The sequence below is a fragment of the Corapipo altera genome, unplaced genomic scaffold (genome assembly GCF_003945725.1).
Source record: "Corapipo altera isolate COAL_440 unplaced genomic scaffold, ASM394572v1 343, whole genome shotgun sequence".
Lineage (NCBI taxonomy): Eukaryota > Metazoa > Chordata > Aves > Passeriformes > Pipridae > Corapipo > Corapipo altera.
The window spans coordinates 5,208,713-5,225,566 of NW_020884913.1; the positions used below are offsets into that span (position 1 = coordinate 5,208,713).

General features: G+C 51.5%; 1 protein-coding gene across 2 annotated transcripts; it reads right to left on the reverse strand.

Moving 5' to 3' along the window:
- Window positions 1–1,449: 1,449 nt before the first annotated feature.
- LOC113952366 (MYCBP-associated protein-like) lies at window positions 1,450–16,621 on the reverse strand. Of its 2 annotated transcripts, XM_027654374.1 has the most exons (25): window positions 16,528–16,621; window positions 15,793–15,926; window positions 15,075–15,714; window positions 14,918–14,981; window positions 14,685–14,832; window positions 14,561–14,615; window positions 13,783–13,942; window positions 12,030–12,178; window positions 10,975–11,122; window positions 10,768–10,871; window positions 10,103–10,277; window positions 9,667–9,782; window positions 8,849–8,999; window positions 8,547–8,662; window positions 7,736–7,845; window positions 7,310–7,409; window positions 6,780–6,969; window positions 6,095–6,282; window positions 5,391–5,531; window positions 4,932–5,219; window positions 3,996–4,117; window positions 3,137–3,252; window positions 2,525–2,646; window positions 2,098–2,334; window positions 1,450–1,598 (listed from the first exon to the last, which is right to left on the reverse strand). In XM_027654374.1, the coding sequence occupies exons 3-25, from the start codon at window positions 15,573–15,575 to the stop codon at window positions 1,533–1,535; spliced, it is 3,567 nt and encodes a 1,188-aa protein (XP_027510175.1). In that variant the 5' UTR covers window positions 15,576–15,714; window positions 15,793–15,926; window positions 16,528–16,621; the 3' UTR covers window positions 1,450–1,532. The 2 variants fall into 2 exon arrangements, with proteins under 2 accessions (XP_027510175.1, XP_027510176.1); XM_027654375.1 differs by lacking the exons at window positions 14,918–14,981; window positions 15,075–15,714; window positions 15,793–15,926; window positions 16,528–16,621 and adding an exon at window positions 14,019–14,122 and having other exon boundaries at window positions 13,787–13,942; window positions 14,685–14,802.
- Window positions 16,622–16,854: the final 233 nt, after the last annotated feature.

Sequence of the window (16,854 nt, forward strand, 5' to 3'; positions counted from 1 at the left end):
TTTTTCCTCCTAATTCTCAAAATGTTGCTGAAATTCTCACTCCAGGAATGCTGAGCAGAGACATTCCCTTTGTGGGTCTGTGCCCGCTAAGCCAGAGGAGGCTCCTGCTGCCACAGAAGCCAAAATGCTTCCCCATACTCCACTAAGAGAAAACATCTCAAAACATGAGGGGCTTCACCTGGCCAGCGAAAAAAATAAGCTGTGCTTTGCCATGGTACTGCCAGGAGCCAAGAGGAAGAATATATTCTCTCCTCAGACAGCACAGGAGTTAAAATGAGAAAGCAAAAGACACCAATTCTGCAGAAGGCACAGTTATTTCACGCTCTGTGCAGCTCCAGACTGTGTCAGTGTGGCTGCCAAAGGACAGGAGCACGTGCCCGAGGCACACACGCCCGGTGCCACCGCGCAGTGACGCCGCACAACTCGTAACAGCAGTGCTCAGCACGGATATGCATCTGCTGCCTAAGAACTCCAGACGTATCACAAACCTCAATTAATGATCTGCACTGATGTCATTGCTCTACAGGGCCAAAGCCTTTCCCGGGAATGCTGTCCAGCTGCTTTGGCAGGAAGGTGGCACTTTTACCAACATGACACAGGTCTCTCGATGCCAGGTCACGACAGACCCCACAACCAGCTCGCTCTGCCTTAAGAACCTGCTCCCACTGAAGCCCAGCATGCCACACTCAGGCCTGGGATGCCTCCACAAAAAGCTCTATTCCAGCTGTGATGCAGAAGGAAACCCAGACATAAAGCAGTGATGAGCCCAGACACACAGGCAGATGGACAGACAGGAGGGGTGGCTCTAACACGAGGCCTTACCATGCTCACAACATTTATAGCACAAATTTCACTCATTTAATTCAAGAGTGATTAGACTTGGAAGGAAACAAGTAAGAGCTGGCTCAAAATGGGGCACGGGTACCTTGAGCTGGATGGGAAAAAATGGCAAGATCAGCACAAGATGGAAATTCATGGATACAAAACCAGGCAGGTTGGCATATCCCTTGGGATAGTGCTTTTACTGGGATCCAGAATGCCTCAGAGAAGCCTGCTGTCAGCCAGTCCCAGGGGGAGACTGGACAAGCAGCCAAGAATATGATCAAAAATGGGATGGATTTGTCTAAGTTACTTTTCTTGTACCAGTGCTCTTGAGCACAAAGGGACACCCTGCTCACTCACCTGCATCCAACCACAATCGACAAACAAAGCACACACCTCATGTTGACTGGCACTTTTAAATTCTTCTTCCTTAGCAGAAATGCCAGTATTTTCTAGTCCTAACGTTTTCTGAGGCAGTGATATTTCTTGCCTTGTCTCTTCTTGGCAAGTGATCATCTGTAGCAGTAACAGATGATCCAGCAACAGTCCCACATCACAGCATGTCAGAAAAGAGGCAGCCCAGTATTTGTAATCACTGAATCACTTCAGAAAGAAGAATCCACTCAATCTGTGTACATATGGTTATTTATTTATTTTTTTAAAGCTATTTCTACATGCAAATGGTTTCTCCTCTCCCACTGCAGAGCACGTTATTGCTTTAGATCCTCAAATAAAGACACCATTTCACTCACCATTGAATCCAGCAGCTTGTAAACCTGCAGCAGAAATCAAGAGAAGACAGTTGCAGTGAAAACACACAAAGAAACCCTGAGGATGAGACTGACAGAGATGGTTTCTCACACTGGAGTACATTATCATATGGGCACACACAACCACACAGAAGTGGCAGCCTGCTAACAGAGCTCTAGTAATAACTTCTCTGGCTATGAAGTGTGTTTAACATTATCTGAGGTACAATTAATTCAGCTGATCCCTCAAGAGTCCACAAGCATGCTGAAGACATCCCAGATAGAAGTCCCGCATGTGGCTATGTGATGGCTGGATTTCTTCTAACAGATTCCAGGCTGGAATAAAGGGCATCTTAATCTGGATTTCACACTTACCTTGCTGCAGCATGAGGGACATATGTCTGTCAGTTTTCTGAGTTTAAAAAAATGTTTACCTCTCCTCCTGAGCCTCAATGTAACTTACAAGCAAAGAAAAACCCCAAGAAAAGGACAAAACCCAACAAATACAAGCTTTGGTCAGACTCACTTCAATATAGAGTTTTTCCTGGTATATTCCAAATGAAACAGAGTCCACCTGCTCCTGAGGAGGTTCTACTCCCTCTGTAGTTACAGCTCCCTCTTTCTCCTTCAGTGATGAAGCAGCAGATACCCGCTTCTCATCTTTTACTTTTGGGGGCTCTGCTCCCTCTTTCACCTTCACTGATGCAATGGAAGGTGTCCGCTTCTCATCCTTCGCTTTCAGCTTTCTGCTGCCTTGATGTTCCTAATCAGGGACAGACCAAGAAAAAAAGGGACATGGGTCAGAACACCGCTCAGACTGTTGCAAGATGCACCTCCCAGGAGCAGCACCTCTTCCACTGGGTTAGAAATCAGTTCAAACTCAGGATACACAACCTCAGAATTGTTCACACTGTCCCCCGCACTCAGGGCTCACCAGACATCCCAACACATACCACTTTCTCTTTCCCTGGTGTCGCTCTACTTTTTTTGCGTTCTTTATCCTTTTTCTCTTCTTTCTTAGTGGCTATTTTGTCTTCCTTTCCTCCTTTTTTTTCTCCTCCTTGCTTTACTTCCTCTACCAAAGAAAGAATTTCAGTTACCCAAAAGCATCCACCCATCCAGAAAGACCAGCCCACTGCACTAACGCAGTGGGAGTGTATTACTTTTGCAATGTACTTCCCTCTTTTTATTAATCTGAGCTGTACTGCACTGAAAAACAATACCTTGAAGAGCTTTGTGAAGAGGTCTCAGATGTGTATCAGAACAAGCCTGTAAGACAGCTAATAGTAAGGCAGTGTTTGCTGGGTCAGTCTGTGTGAAAACCACAGCTACACGTAGATGAATTAAAAGGCTTTTTTGCGAGGTGGTTTTTTACTGATGCCAAACCACAGATCACAATTAGTACTGTGACTGTCACACAATCTGCCTTTTTTTTTCTGATGCATTTTCTTATAAAAGCTTTGAGAGGGACCTGCTGAAATTGAAATTTCAGTCGAAATTCATCACGTTTTCTGGATTTCCAACAGTCCACAGAAAGCAGCTGCTGTGCTAAAACTACCATTTACCTGTTTCCTCTGGAACAGCATCTGCATAGGTGTCCTTCTTAAGCAAGCCATACAGGGATCTCAGCCTCAGAGCGTGACTCACCATGTCATCAACTGCTCCCCGCCACAGCTGGAGGCTGAGAAAAGGATCAGGATCAGAAGGGAGACAGTGCAGCAATTGCCACCTTGTTTTAACCCTGTCCCCAGAAGTAAAGGCACCTTACAGCTGAGAGCTGCTCTATACAACTAAACCAACAAAACAACACCCACAGTCTAAATATCTGTGCAGAGAGATGCTAAACTGCCTTCCTCATGTTAGATCTCTCCAAGGTCTCAAAGGTTTGCAAATCAACAGGTTCACAGGGACCCATAAATATTACTGTGAAACTAGGTCTGCTCCTCAACATGACACACATTGATAAATCAGCATCAACCTGCTCTGTGTTTACCAAGAGGAACCTGCATCCTTCTAATTTAGAAGCAACGAGAAGCTGTTGATATGTTTACAGTCTGAAAGCCTGAGCAAAGAACAGAGAGACTGTATGAGGGAGGAGACAGTTATCTGAGTAAAAGGGTACAGAAAATACCCAAAGGTTTCCTAAATACAGACTAGAATAACCTTGCCAGAAATAATCTTGTACACTCTCCAAAATTACATGCATTTAATATTCTAAACTTATCTCCAGAAGGAAAAAAAAAAAAGGCATTTGGGTCCTAGACAGCTGCTACAATTAAGCTATAAAAAAACCAGAGTGTAAAGATGACTTCTAGACCTCATATAATTATCTGCACTCTGAATCACAACACTTGCAACAGAGCTCGCTGAGGCTGTTGATCACACAGTGCTTTCACAAGCTTTTTCCTTGCAAAGGTAACACACCAGAGTGGATACAGAAGGTCTGACTGAACTGGCCTCTGTTCAACACACAGCTCCAGAGCTGCCTTATTGAGCTGGGTCAGTGCTTCTTCCCGCTGCTCTTCCCCAGGGATTGACATTATGGCCTGTGAGAGAAAAGACAGAGGGTGTGTGGAGCACTTCTCAGGGTTCATTCCCAGTCCATGGGCCCTGAGCTCAACGGAACCACCATGGCTCTCTCCCTGGACACTGGCCTGAAACCAGGCTGCACTGGGCACTTACACTCACACATGTGGCTTCCTATATGGTTGGGATTTGGCCAAGGTCCCCGAGATCCAGGGAACAATCCCAGATTCCCCCATCAGACTGACAGTAAGCCCCTTTGCAACTTCACAGGTGTGCTGGGGAACAGAGATTCTAGAGAGCTGCAAGGCTCCCAAGTAAAGCTTAGTTATAAAAGAAGCAGAGAGATTTCCAAGAGAGCACTACAGAAAAACCGCTGACAGAATCCAAACCACTCTTGCTTTAATCTAGGGAGGTCTGTACTTTATCCACAGCCTGTCATGAGTGCCCCCTTAGTTCTCTGATGAATAGGAAGGACTCTCCAAGGCAAGGAGCCCTTAGGGGAGCCACGGGAGGCTGTAAGACTAGCCTGCCCCCCGCATTCAGTCCTGGGATGACAGAAAGCTAATGGGGGAAGAGCTTAAAATATCTATTATGTTGTCTGGTTCTCTTTTCTTCTTCACACAACAGCCCACAAAGTCTCTCTTGGGAATCTCTTTACAAGAGCACTGAGGGTGTGGTCAGCAGAGCCAATACACATCATAAATCATCTCTAACTCCCAGCACATAGGCAGCAGACCTTTGGGTGGGCTCCACACTGCGGCAGGCTGGGCTGTTTGAAGGGAAATGAAAACACCATCAGCTTGTCACAGCATCAGTGGGAACAGAGGTGACCACCTGTTTAAAGTCGTCAAGGGAAAGGTTCCATCCTGACGGGTCTGCTTCTTCCTCCTCAGTGCTCATCTTCTGCCTCAGAGCCTCCTCTAGTGAGTTCTTCCCACCTGGGAGCTCCGTGGTGCTGCTCCGAGCAGGGAGAGGCTCCACAGTGCTCTCCTGGTACTCTGTGTCCTCCTCTGCAGTGCTCCTCTGGTCCGAGGGCACTTTCTCCTCGAAGGCTGAAGGCACAGTCATGTACTGTCTCCATAGTTTGTGCAGCTGCTTTACCACTTGATACTGATAATAAAACTGTGATAACAGGGAAAAAGTAAACAGACATAAGTTTTGCCTTTCCTCTTCAAACCCAACTGTTAAAGCCTCCATGGCAGATTCTGCCAGCTCCAGAAACCCAGGGATGCACCAGCCCCATGGATCTGCCCTCCCTGTTACTTCAGTTACCCATCAAATAGCAAACATCACCCCGGGATTCTTCCTGTGGAACAACTCTTCCTCGGTGGCACAGGCAGGAGATGGGGTGCGCTCCGGGGTCCGAACTTGGTCAAGAAGTTCACTGAGATTGTCTTTGACAATAGCAGCACCTTCTCGAGCAGCCAGGTCACTCTGAGGCACCACAACGAGAACAGCATGTGTGAGTCCCCGTTCCACATACAAACACACAAACAAATTCACTCCCACGCCAGTAACCACACACATACATTACACAGGGTTACAAGGACAAGAATAACTGCAAACCCCGCTGAGCACAGCAGTACTGCCAACAGCTTTTCAAACAAACCCTGCAAATCCTCCCTCAAACTATGCTTTTCAAAGCGTAGTGTAATTTTCATTTTATACCTTAAATTACCATAGTGTGCAACACACAATCCCATCTCCACTAAGTAACTAATGAAATTAATTACCAACAGAAAATTCATTTTTAAAGGGCCAGCGTGAACACTTCAGGAGACACAGTCATGTCTTTACTAACAACATTACAAAAGACTGCAAAGTTCCCCCATGTTACTTAGCAAACCTGCTCAAGTATGTACAGACGTTCTGTAAATCATCTCACTCCCAGCCCTAATTACACAGCAATAAAAATACCAGTTGTTCACTCCCACCCTTATCCTCTATTTGCATATAAAGTTCAAAGCTCACAGTTACCCAGTCACATGCTTGGTTACCTCCAGATTCTCTCTGAAGTCAGCCAATTTATCCTCATACACAGCAATTCCCCAAAGGGTCACCTGCAGCAGAGCTCCTCCTAATAACAGAGGATGTGTCCTAAATTCCCAGGGCTCACTGAAAATGCCTGCTCTCCTCGACTTGAAAAGGAAGGAAAACCTCCGAGTTTCTCCAGGCAAAATGACACCTGAAATAAGAGAGAAAATGCATTGGTCTGCAAGAAGCCACCTGGTTAACTTGACCCTTTTCCAACCCCACCCCAAGTGTCCCTGTCTCTGTAGGAGACTCTTTCACCATAGTTTAGCTGGTTATCACACTTCATCCAGCTATTCTTCTCCTTCCAGATTTACTCCCAGTCCCCATGCTACTGAACTGGTGTTATTTCCACTGCATGCTCCTTCTACAGCAAGCTCAGTTCTCCAGCAGATGATGGTCCATTTGCCATCAGAAAATGATTCACTTCTCAATATTCCGCCCATTTGCACTCAGAGTAGGAGCAACCTCCTTTCCTTTAGGTTTCATGAGAGGGATCTGCCTTGCACAGCTCTTTTGGGGTGAGTCAGCTCTGACACCCAGGAGCTTCCTCAGGAGAATCACCCAGCAGTGCTGTGCCATTAGTCAGACTCCACATCTCAGGAAACTCCCGAATACCTGCTCTCTGGCTGAGGTACAAAGGTCTCATACCTGGTCTGGTATCAAAGTAAAAACATGGCATCCTCCTCCCCTTGGTTTCTCTGGAGGGAATCTGCTGGGGCAGCCTCATCCAGCTGTACCAGATGGCAGCTGTGCCATCATTGCTCACCGTCAGGAAGCTTTCGGCCTCCTCACCAGCCAGAGTCTCGAAGGTGAGCCGGGCAGCAACACCAATTTCATTCTGCAACAAAGAGGAAAAAGATAACAATTTCTGCTCTATCTGGCGGGATTTATCCTGCATGAAGTCATAACTCAAATAAGGGGTTGAACCTTGGTAGAACTTGTAAGGCAGGTCCGGTGAAGTGGTCATTATACAGAGAGAGCCTGGGAATCTAAGCTCACACCACAGCCAGAGCAACCCCTTCTGTCCCTACATCTCTCCAGAGCAAACAGAGGGATACTCTATTATGTTCAGAATAAATTCCCCATTCTGTGGCCTGGGAGTGACACCCATTGTACAGTCGTGACTTGGGAACTCACACAGGCTTAGCTTGACTAAACAATTAAAATCTCACAATTACCCTGCAAGAAGTGATGCCCTTGATCCAACGAGCAGGCTTGCCACAGAAAACTAAAGATAGATGCTTTTCTTCTTCTGGAGCCACATTGCAGGAGTCACTGCTACAGAAAACAAAAGCCAGCATTTTCATGGAGTGAAATTCACTTTCAGAGAGGGGAGAACCAGGGATAATTTACAAGACTCTGTAAGAACTAATCCCAACTAATGCTTTTCCACACACTCCTCTCCTTAAGGACAGAGCCTTGCTCCTTAGATGCAAGACCTCAAGGCAAAAAGATTTTTAAATCTGGTGATTATATTAAAATATGCCTTTTGTTGTGCCCACTGGAGGTTCCTCTCCATTCTGGCTAAAAACAGCTAAGGGTACCTTTATAGACTGGTGGTACATATCCAAAACTCTTTACTTCTGCCATGAAGGAAAGCTTACTCAATCTCTTCAGGAGGAGTGGAACATGGAGAAGCGGAACATGGAGAAGCCTCTGCTGAGACAGATGTGAATGGCTGCCCTTTACCAATCAGCTCCAGTCCTTCCAGATCCTGGACATACACAAAGATGATCAACTCAGGATTTCTTTTTTTATATAGAAAGGAAATTATAATACCAGTCAAATGCACCAACTCAGTCAAGGAAAGTGAAGTTGAAGTATCTTGCTCCTACAATGGTTTTTAGAGGTATACAAAGAATGCTCAAGAGATTCGGGAAGGAACCAATTCTGAGTTTCCCAAGAATCCTAGATGACTGCATTCCCCACTACAAATGATGCATGGATGGGAAAAGTCTCCCTCACACACATTTCTCATCCCCAGAGACACGTTTCAAAGACAAAAAAAGTGAGGTTTATTCTGTTTTTAGGAGGAGGGACTACCTGCCTTCAGATTATTTTAGATGTGTGTTTTCCACATGGTTGAAGTGTCTTCCTTCTGTCCCGGGGCACTAAATCAAAGTCCTACACCACTACTTGGCAGGTTTTTTCATGGCCTAGGTCCTGGCAGCTTCATGCTGCTGGTTTGGGGTCCTATTCTGAGGCTCCTAGATCACTCCATACAACACTTTGGGAGGCCAGACAACTCCTTCATGGGTGTGGCCCTCTGGAAATGTCAGAACTTCCAAGAAAAGTACTGTGGGGCTAAGTTTTAGACTCCTAATGCTTTTTCAGACTCAGTTCTTGGCAATTTTATGTTACTCTACTGACAAGAAACAAGAGACACAAAGAATGTCCCTGCTCCTCTGGTCTTACCGGCTTATAAAAACCCAGCTCCTCCAGGACAGATTTCAGCTCCTGCCGCCGATGTTTCAGGAAAAGACTCTTATCCCAGGTTAGATGGCAAGGAATCTTCGTTGGGGGCTTCAGAGCTGTGGAAATACCCACACAAGAGCTCACTCTCTACATACTCACATGCCTATTAAATTTCACTCTCTGCCAAATTTAGGCCTCGTGGTGTTTTAAAGAGGAGGCTCAACAGATGACTGGGAAGTAGCTGCTCCCTCCACACCTGTGGCCCATTTCTGTGGAAACACCTCTCTGCAGTGCTCCCTTACCTGTTTCCTTCTGGACAGTGCAGGGTTTGCCCACATGAGTGATTGGCTCTCGGTCCCCACGTTCTGTCCGAGTCAGTGTCAGCATCAGGCCGGTGAGTTCATCTCCAATACGGTCGGGCTGGCTCCAGAACTCACTTCCTACTCGGAATCCCTGTGGTGAAAAACAAGGCTCCCACTGATACAGAGTTGTACAGCTACCTGCTATTTTCATAGGGACTAGAAAGGATCTGATCCTGCCTATATGAACATTTTAATAGTCTATGAATTATCCCTTTCTGCAGAGTAAGCCAAAATTTCTATCAGGCTGCTGTCAAAGACAAAAGAACTTTCTTCTACCTAGTGCTACGTGAAGGCTGAACGATATTAAAATAAAGCCTCACACAAATGCAAATTCTTTGACAGTGCTATAAATGTAAAAAAATTATTTTAACACAGGATCTTTCCATAATCCTCCTGCCTTGCCCATACCCCTTTCTCCGTGGCAATCACTAAAATCCAAGTCTGAATCAATCAGATCTCTCTGCCCCCTGGAACAGCAATTGTGACATGTTCCCAGGTCACTTCCCTGGGCAGGACAGTCTTTGTTGAGAGTCCAGAAAGGGCACTTGCTCATCCCCACTTTCCTCTGAGTAGTATGGATAGCACAGTTCCTGGTTTTATTTTTAAAATCCCTGAAAGCTCTGCTCACACACCAGGCTGAAGGACTCAAGAGTGGCTTTGATAAATACCTACTGACAGTTCTTCAGGGATGTTACTCATCACACCAGCGCCTGTGCTGTTTCACAAGAGCAGCACATTCAGGACACACAGGCTCTCACCTTTCCAGGATGGAGGTAGGGGAGACTCCGGTCAATGAGGTCCCTTTCTTCCATGACTTGCCTGTAATTCTCCGCGATGTTCATCATCAATTCATTCTCTGGCTTCTGAAGAATTTCTGTAAAGAGGAAATGTCACATCATTGGTGCTGCACTTCTGGGCACACCCTTTGACACTATTGTTGTTCACCTGTAACCCACTTACACTGGCCCCTGCCAAATCCACTGTCCTTGCCCCACCCAGAGCCACCAGCTCACTCTCCCACCACATCCACAGCCACTAGCACGTGTGGGAGCTCTGAGAACATGGAATTAGACTGCAATGGCAATAGGATTAACCCTGGTAGGTGATAACCACTGCAGTTTGGTGTGGGGACATCAAACTCCCCCACCTACATACAGAATTTTACAGAAGGAGGCCTCTGCAGCTTTGTCTCACCTCCTAGGTGTTTCTCCTGCTTTTTCCTGATTGCCATATGATGGCTCCAGTTCTGGAGAGCTCTGTGCCCTGCTAGTTGGGCCTGAGGAGCCTTTTGCTTCTTCTCTCCTCCATGTTTCTCTTTCAAAGCTGCTGCAGTAACATCTGGACGAGGAACCTCAATAACATCTGCTGTCTGATGAGAAAGGAAACACTAAATGAACCTCTTCATGCACACCAAAACAAAAATGGGAGAGAGCAGGAGAAAAGAGTTATTCAGATTGACTGTACTTTTACATTAGCACTCTGAGAGGAACAAAAGCAGGGCAGTAGGAACACACTCGAGACAACGGAAGGATTTATCTGAGTAATTAGACTCCAGCAATGCCATTGCTGCAACACCAGCTCTTCCCTGATGCCAACAGAAGAGCACAGAGGGAAGAGGAAGCCTGTGTAATTGTTCCCTCCATGACCTGGTCCTGCACACAGCACTCCAAAACCTGCTGGTGCAGTTTCTCTGATGGCAAACCCTCCCTGCAGAGTGTGACGAGGCTGGGAAAACCACACCTCAGCCCTGACCTGCTCCTGATAGGTGCTGGAAAGCATCGAAAGGTACTGCTGGCACCACACTCCACCTCTGGAAAAGTGCCACACAGCAGCATTTTCCTAACTTTTTACAAACCAACCCGAGTGCTTCTTCTGGCCCAGACTTCCATCTTAAACTCCTGGACACTTCCCAAAATGTGATGAGGAAGAATCTCTTCGCAGCCATCAGCAAACTCTTTTGGTCCTAAAACACACACACGAAAAAATACCCAGCCCCAGAGCCAGGTCACTAAAGTTTGGCTTAGCAAAACCAAAACCCAGAGATAAGATGTGAAGTTGAACCCTACCAGGAAAAGTCAGTGGTTGCCTGGGTGCCTTGGGGGAAGCGGGATGTGCTACAAGATATGTCACCTCCTTGGGTCGGTATTTTCGAACGAGGTAATTCTTCCTAACTGGAACTCTCCCAGCATCATGGGGAAGGCGTGGAGCATGAACCTGCAGGAAATAAACAGTAACAGTGCAGTAAGGTACACACTGACTCACCTTTAATCCATCTGATGCTTTTAGGATATGCAGAGGTCATATCAGTACAGTTACTGTAAGAGTCCTGGAAAGGGACTTTCCACAAGAGCCTGGAGTGACATGACAAAGTGGAATGGATTAAAACTAAAGAAGTAGGTTTAGATTAGATATTAGGAAGATACCCTTCCCTGTGAGGGTGGGGAGGCCCTGGCACAGGTTGCCCAGAGAAGCTGTGGCTGCCCCATCCCTGGAAGTGTCCAAGACCAGGTTGGATGGGGCTTGGAGCAAACTGGGATAGTGGAAGGTGTCCCTTCCCATGGCAGGGGGGTGAAATGAGATGATCTTTAATGTCCCTGCCAACCCAAACCATTCTATGATTCTCTGATTCCTCCCCTATGAGGCATGTTATGCAGCTACAGAGACACCAGCTCAATTGCTGCCTCATTCCTCTAAACTCTGGTTTATAACAGGGGCAGGAAAAGGAGAGTTTTAAATCACTTTCCCAAGAGATTTCTGCTGCTGTGTCACTCGATGTCGAATGCTTCCACTCACACACTGTGACTCAAGTTTTGGAAGGAAAGCCATGAAAGCTATTAAACAACTTACAGGTCTTATGAGACCATGAAGTTGGAGAGGCAGATGATTTATCCTTCCAGTTGAAAGTACTGTGTAAAGACTGACAATTCTTTGGTTTTTGCCACTGCACCTAATGATGTGACATTTTATCATGATAAAGAGCACGACAGACAAAATGGAGTAAGAACTCAACTGCAAGAGTGAGTTTTGGCTTAAGTAAATGGGCTGCACCCTCTGTTAAACACATAAAAAGAGTATGTCAGTTAAGGCAGCTTTTTCTACCAGTAGAAATACTCATACGTACTTTCTGCAGGTCCTCCACCTTAATTGCAAGTGCCTGGATATCCTCTCCTTGCAGAACATTTGGATCGGGCTTGGGCTCAGGCTCAGGCTCGGGCTCAGGCTCTTCTGAAATTGCTGAACTGGGCTGTTCAGAGGTCTTTTCCTTCTTGCCTGAAAAATACATGAAGAGACCCCCTCTTCAGTCTCCCAAGGAAACACCACCTTCCTCTTTCAGCCTGGTTAATCTTTTCCAGCTGACCACGTTCGGTGTTGTGGTTTATTTTTTTTTAAGGTTTCACAGAACAACTGAATTCAGTATCTTTTGTAATTGGAAAAATCAAACTCTCAGAAGCAGCAAGGACCAAAGTGGGTCAAGCAGGATTCAACTGTCTCACCCTTTATTCCAGATGAGATAAATACAGATAAATAGAGCTCCCTGCAGGAGGAACAACAAAATCCTGGGAAGCTTCCTGCTCCAGCTGCTAGCGCAAGGATACAGCCTCCCTGCAGTCACCCAGCACAACAAACCACTGGATTTCCAGAAGCTCCTGAATGGCAAAACAGCTCTGAAATAGCCAAACCCGGGCAGAGCCGGGCCGGGCCGAGCCGAGGGGATCCCACCGGGGGCTGTTCCTCCACCTTAACCTGCGCGTCCCTCCCGCTGGGACCGGCTCATTTGAAAAACCCAAACTATAAGAATAACGACCCGGGGGTCCCTGGGTGGGAAGGGGCTGTTTGTGGCGGCTCCATCCCCGGCCTCGCTGAGGCCGCAGGCCCGGCCCGGCCCGGCCGCCGCTGCCCAGGCGCGCGTACCCGGGGGGCTCCGGTTCTGGGGCCGACTGCCTCGCTGCGACGCCATGTCCCGCCGACCCCCGGACCCCGGCCCCGACCCCGACAGAGCCCGCGGGTCGCGACAGGGCCCGAAACCCCCGCGAGGCACCGCCCCCTGCCGGGGCACCGCGGCACCGCCCCGCGCGACCCCTGCCGCACGCATGCGCCGTGCGACCGCGGCACGGCCGGGACACACCGGGATACACCGGGATAGCGGGACGCACTGGGATGCACTGGGATACTGACACTGAGGGATACCGGGATACACCGGGATAGCGGGACACTGAGGGATACCGGGATACACCGGGATAGCGGGACACACTGGGATACTGACACTGAGGGATACCGGGGTACACCGGGATACAGCCACGGAGGGACACCGGGAAACACCGGAATACCGGGACACACTGGGATACCGGCACGGAGGGATACCGGGACACACTGGGATACTGACACTGAGGGATACCGGGATACACCGGGATACCGGGAAACACTGGGATGCACCGGGATACAGGCACGGAGGGATACCGGGATACACCGGGATACTGACACTGAGGGCCACCGGGACACACCAGGATACCGGGACATACTGGGACATACTGGGATACAGGGACTGTGGAATACACTGGGACGCCAGGATACACCAGGACATACCAGGATACTGGGACACCCAGACACACCAGGAGATGCCAGGATACCTGGACACTGGGTCTCCAGGATAGTGGGGCACCGGGACTCAGGGACACTGGGAGACCAGGGACACCAGGACATCAGGCTCTAGGACACCGGGGACACCAGGGCTCCGGGACACTGGGCACTGGGACATCGGGGTGGAGGACACTGGGACCTGCCCTTTGGGAAACCCCCCTGGATGATGCCGCTGCCCCAAGACCCCTCAGCCAGCACACAGCTCTTGTGTTTTATTATCCGTTGTGGCCGCTCACAGACCCCACATTCTGGCCACCGTGTCCATCTGTGTCTGTCCCCTGCTGGGTTCCCCCTCGGTGGGCACCGGGCAGTGCCCAACACCGCTGGAGCTGGCACAGCAGGTCGGGCAGCAGCGAGTCCAGCACGGCCAGGCCGGCCCAGGTGCACCGCAGACCACTGGGGGAGAGGGGTGGTGAGCTCCAGGGCACCAGGGGAGACCCCTCTGCTCCCCACACGGGTTCCCTGGGCTCACCTGCCATCCAGGAGCAGCCAGCCCTGCTTCTGCAGCACCTGAGCCTCCCCCGGCACCCCGAACACAGCCTGCAGGCTGAGCTGGGGGGAGAAGTGCCCCCAGCGCTGTATGCCCAGGGTGAGAGAGGGGCGTTAGTGAGGGGCATCAGTGATGGGTCACTAGTGATGGCTCATCAGCATCCCAGTGCCCAGAGGGGTCTCCAGTAGAGCTGGAGAGGGACTTTGGATAAGGGCCTGGAGTGACAGGACAAGGGGGAATGGATTCAAACTGGAGGGTAGTTTTACTTTAGATATTAGGAAGGAATTCTTCCCTGTGAGGCCCTGGCACAGGTTGCCCAGAGAAGCTGTGGCTGCCCCCTCCCTGGAAGTGCTCAAAGCCAGGTTGGATGGGTCTTGGAGCAACTTGGTGTTGTGGAAGGTGTCCCTTCCCATGGCAGGGGGTGGAATAAGATGGTCTTTAAGGTCCCTCCCAACCCAGACCATTCCATGATTCTATGATTAGTGGTAGGTTGATGTGGGGGACCTCCATGGGTGGCTCCTCACCTCGTGTGTGACACCCTCATCTGTGCGTAGTCCCAGGGTGAGCACCTCCTCCAGCCTGTGGGGACATGGAAAGCTGTGGGGCAGCACGGACGGGGAGGGAGCGTGGGGGGACCCTGGTACTTACTGCTCCAGCGGGCTCAGCACCACCCGACTCCTGGTGCCGTGTCCCTGGCTCTGCACTTCCCGCATCCAGGCAACAGGCTCCAGTGTCTGGACACGGGCTTCCCGGCTGCAGCCGCCCTCACCCTGTGGCACGAAGCGCCCATGTGCTCCTGCAGCAGTGAGGGAGGGGGACAACAGAGTTCAGGGGGCACATGGCCACGCACACACGCCCCTGGCTCCCCCTCACCCCCTTACCTGGCCCCACACCGATGTACTGGTCAGCCCGCCAGTACGAGAGGTTGTGCTTGCTGAGGGCACCCTGGAGGGAGAGCGTGGCATGGGGTGAGATGGGGCCAAGTCTGCTTGGAGAGCAGCATGGCATGGTGGGAGCATGGCATGGGGGGTACCTGACCTTGCGTGCAAAATTGGAGACCTCGTAGTGGCGGAAGCCGGCGGCCACCAGCACAGTGCGGGCTGTCTGGTACATGTCGGCCAACAGGTCCTGGGGGGGCAAGGGCAGGGTCCCCCCCCGGACCTGTGCTGCCAGTGCCGTGCCCCGCTCCAGCGTCAGCTGGTACAGGGAGATGTGGTCATCGCAGAGCCCCAGCGCCGCCTCCAGCCCCTGGGCCCAGGTGTCCCGGCTCTGCCCCGGCAGCCCAAACATGAGGTCGATGGAGGTGCGGCCAGGGAAGAGCCCTCGCGCTGCCTCTACGGCCTTCTGTGCCTCCGCCGCCGTGTGCTCCCGGCCCAGCAGCCGCAGCTCGGCGTCGTCCAGCGACTGTGGAGGGAGTGTGGTGACAGTGGGGTCATGGGGTGCTGCAGGGCCGCGAGAGAGAGCCCCTCTCACCTGGACGCCGATGGAGAGGCGGTTGACGCCAGCCGCCCTGAAGCCGGTGAGCCGTGATGTGTCCATGGAGCTGGGGTTGGCCTCCAGCGTGACCTCGGCACTGCCGGGCAGATGGGCAGCCCCTGCCACAGCCTCCAGCACCGCCGCAATGGTGCGAGGGCTGGCCAGGCTGGGGGTGCCGCCACCGAAGAACACAGAGGTGATGCTGTAGAGCAGAGGTGGGGACTTGCAGGTGGGCACTGGAGGGCCCCGTACCCTGCCATGAGCCCCTCTGTGCACCCACCTGTGCACCTGGCTGAGGCGCAGCAGGGTGTGTGCCTCCCGCACCAGGCAGGCGCGCACGGCCGCCTCATCCACCGCTGGCACCACGTAAGTGTTGAAGTTGCAGTAGGAGCAGCGCTTGCGGCAGTAGGGCCACTATGGGCACAGGGGGTGTGGGGGAAGGCCATGCCCCCACCCCCAGGCACCCCACTTTGAGGGGGGACAGCCCTAGCCCAGTGCCCCTGACAAGGCACACGACCCACAGGTGTGACCCTTCATGTGCACGGCTCAGGGACCCCCGCAGCAACCTGCACCAGTGCATGGCTGGGGAGCCCCACCTGTGCCCCATGACATTGCAAGGCCACGCTGCCCCACCACGCATGCAAGCCCTGGGGTCCCCAGGGTCCCATACACACCCACGTGTATGCAAGCCCCAAGCCCTCACATCCACCAGTGCAAACCCGGGGTCTCATGTGTCCCCCCCACGTGTGCAAGCCCCAGGACCCGCGTGCATCCCCACGTGTACAAACCCGGGGTCCCTCGGTATCCCCTGTGTGTGAACTCGCGGTCCCCGCACACCCCCGCGTGTGGAAGCCCCTGGGTCCCTGTACACCGTCCTGCGCGTGAACACAGGGGCCCCTCTCCCCACGCGTACAAGCCCCAGGACCCACATGCACCCCCACGAGTGCAAGCCCGGGGTCCCCGCACACACAACAAGCCCCGGTGTCCCCGTGTCCCGCCCCGTGTCCCCGCTCACGTGCACGTAGAGCGCGGCTGTGGCGGGGGCGGCCGGTTCTGGGACCGGCTGCGGGGCCGGTTCCGCGGCAGGACCAGGACCCGGTCCCGGTCCCCGTCCCGGGCCGCCCCCGCCAGGCCGCGCCGCAGCGACCGCCACGGCCGCCCTTCGGCACCCCCGCACCGCCGCCATGGGGCCCGCGGGCCCCGGCACCGCCCGCCCCGGGCGGGCACCGAGCGGGGCCGCCCCCGGCTGCGGGGGCCGGGGCGGGGCGAGGGGGAAGGGGAGGGATCGGGAGTGAACCCGTGCGCTCCTAACGGGGCCGTACAGGGGATGCTCGGTGTGAGT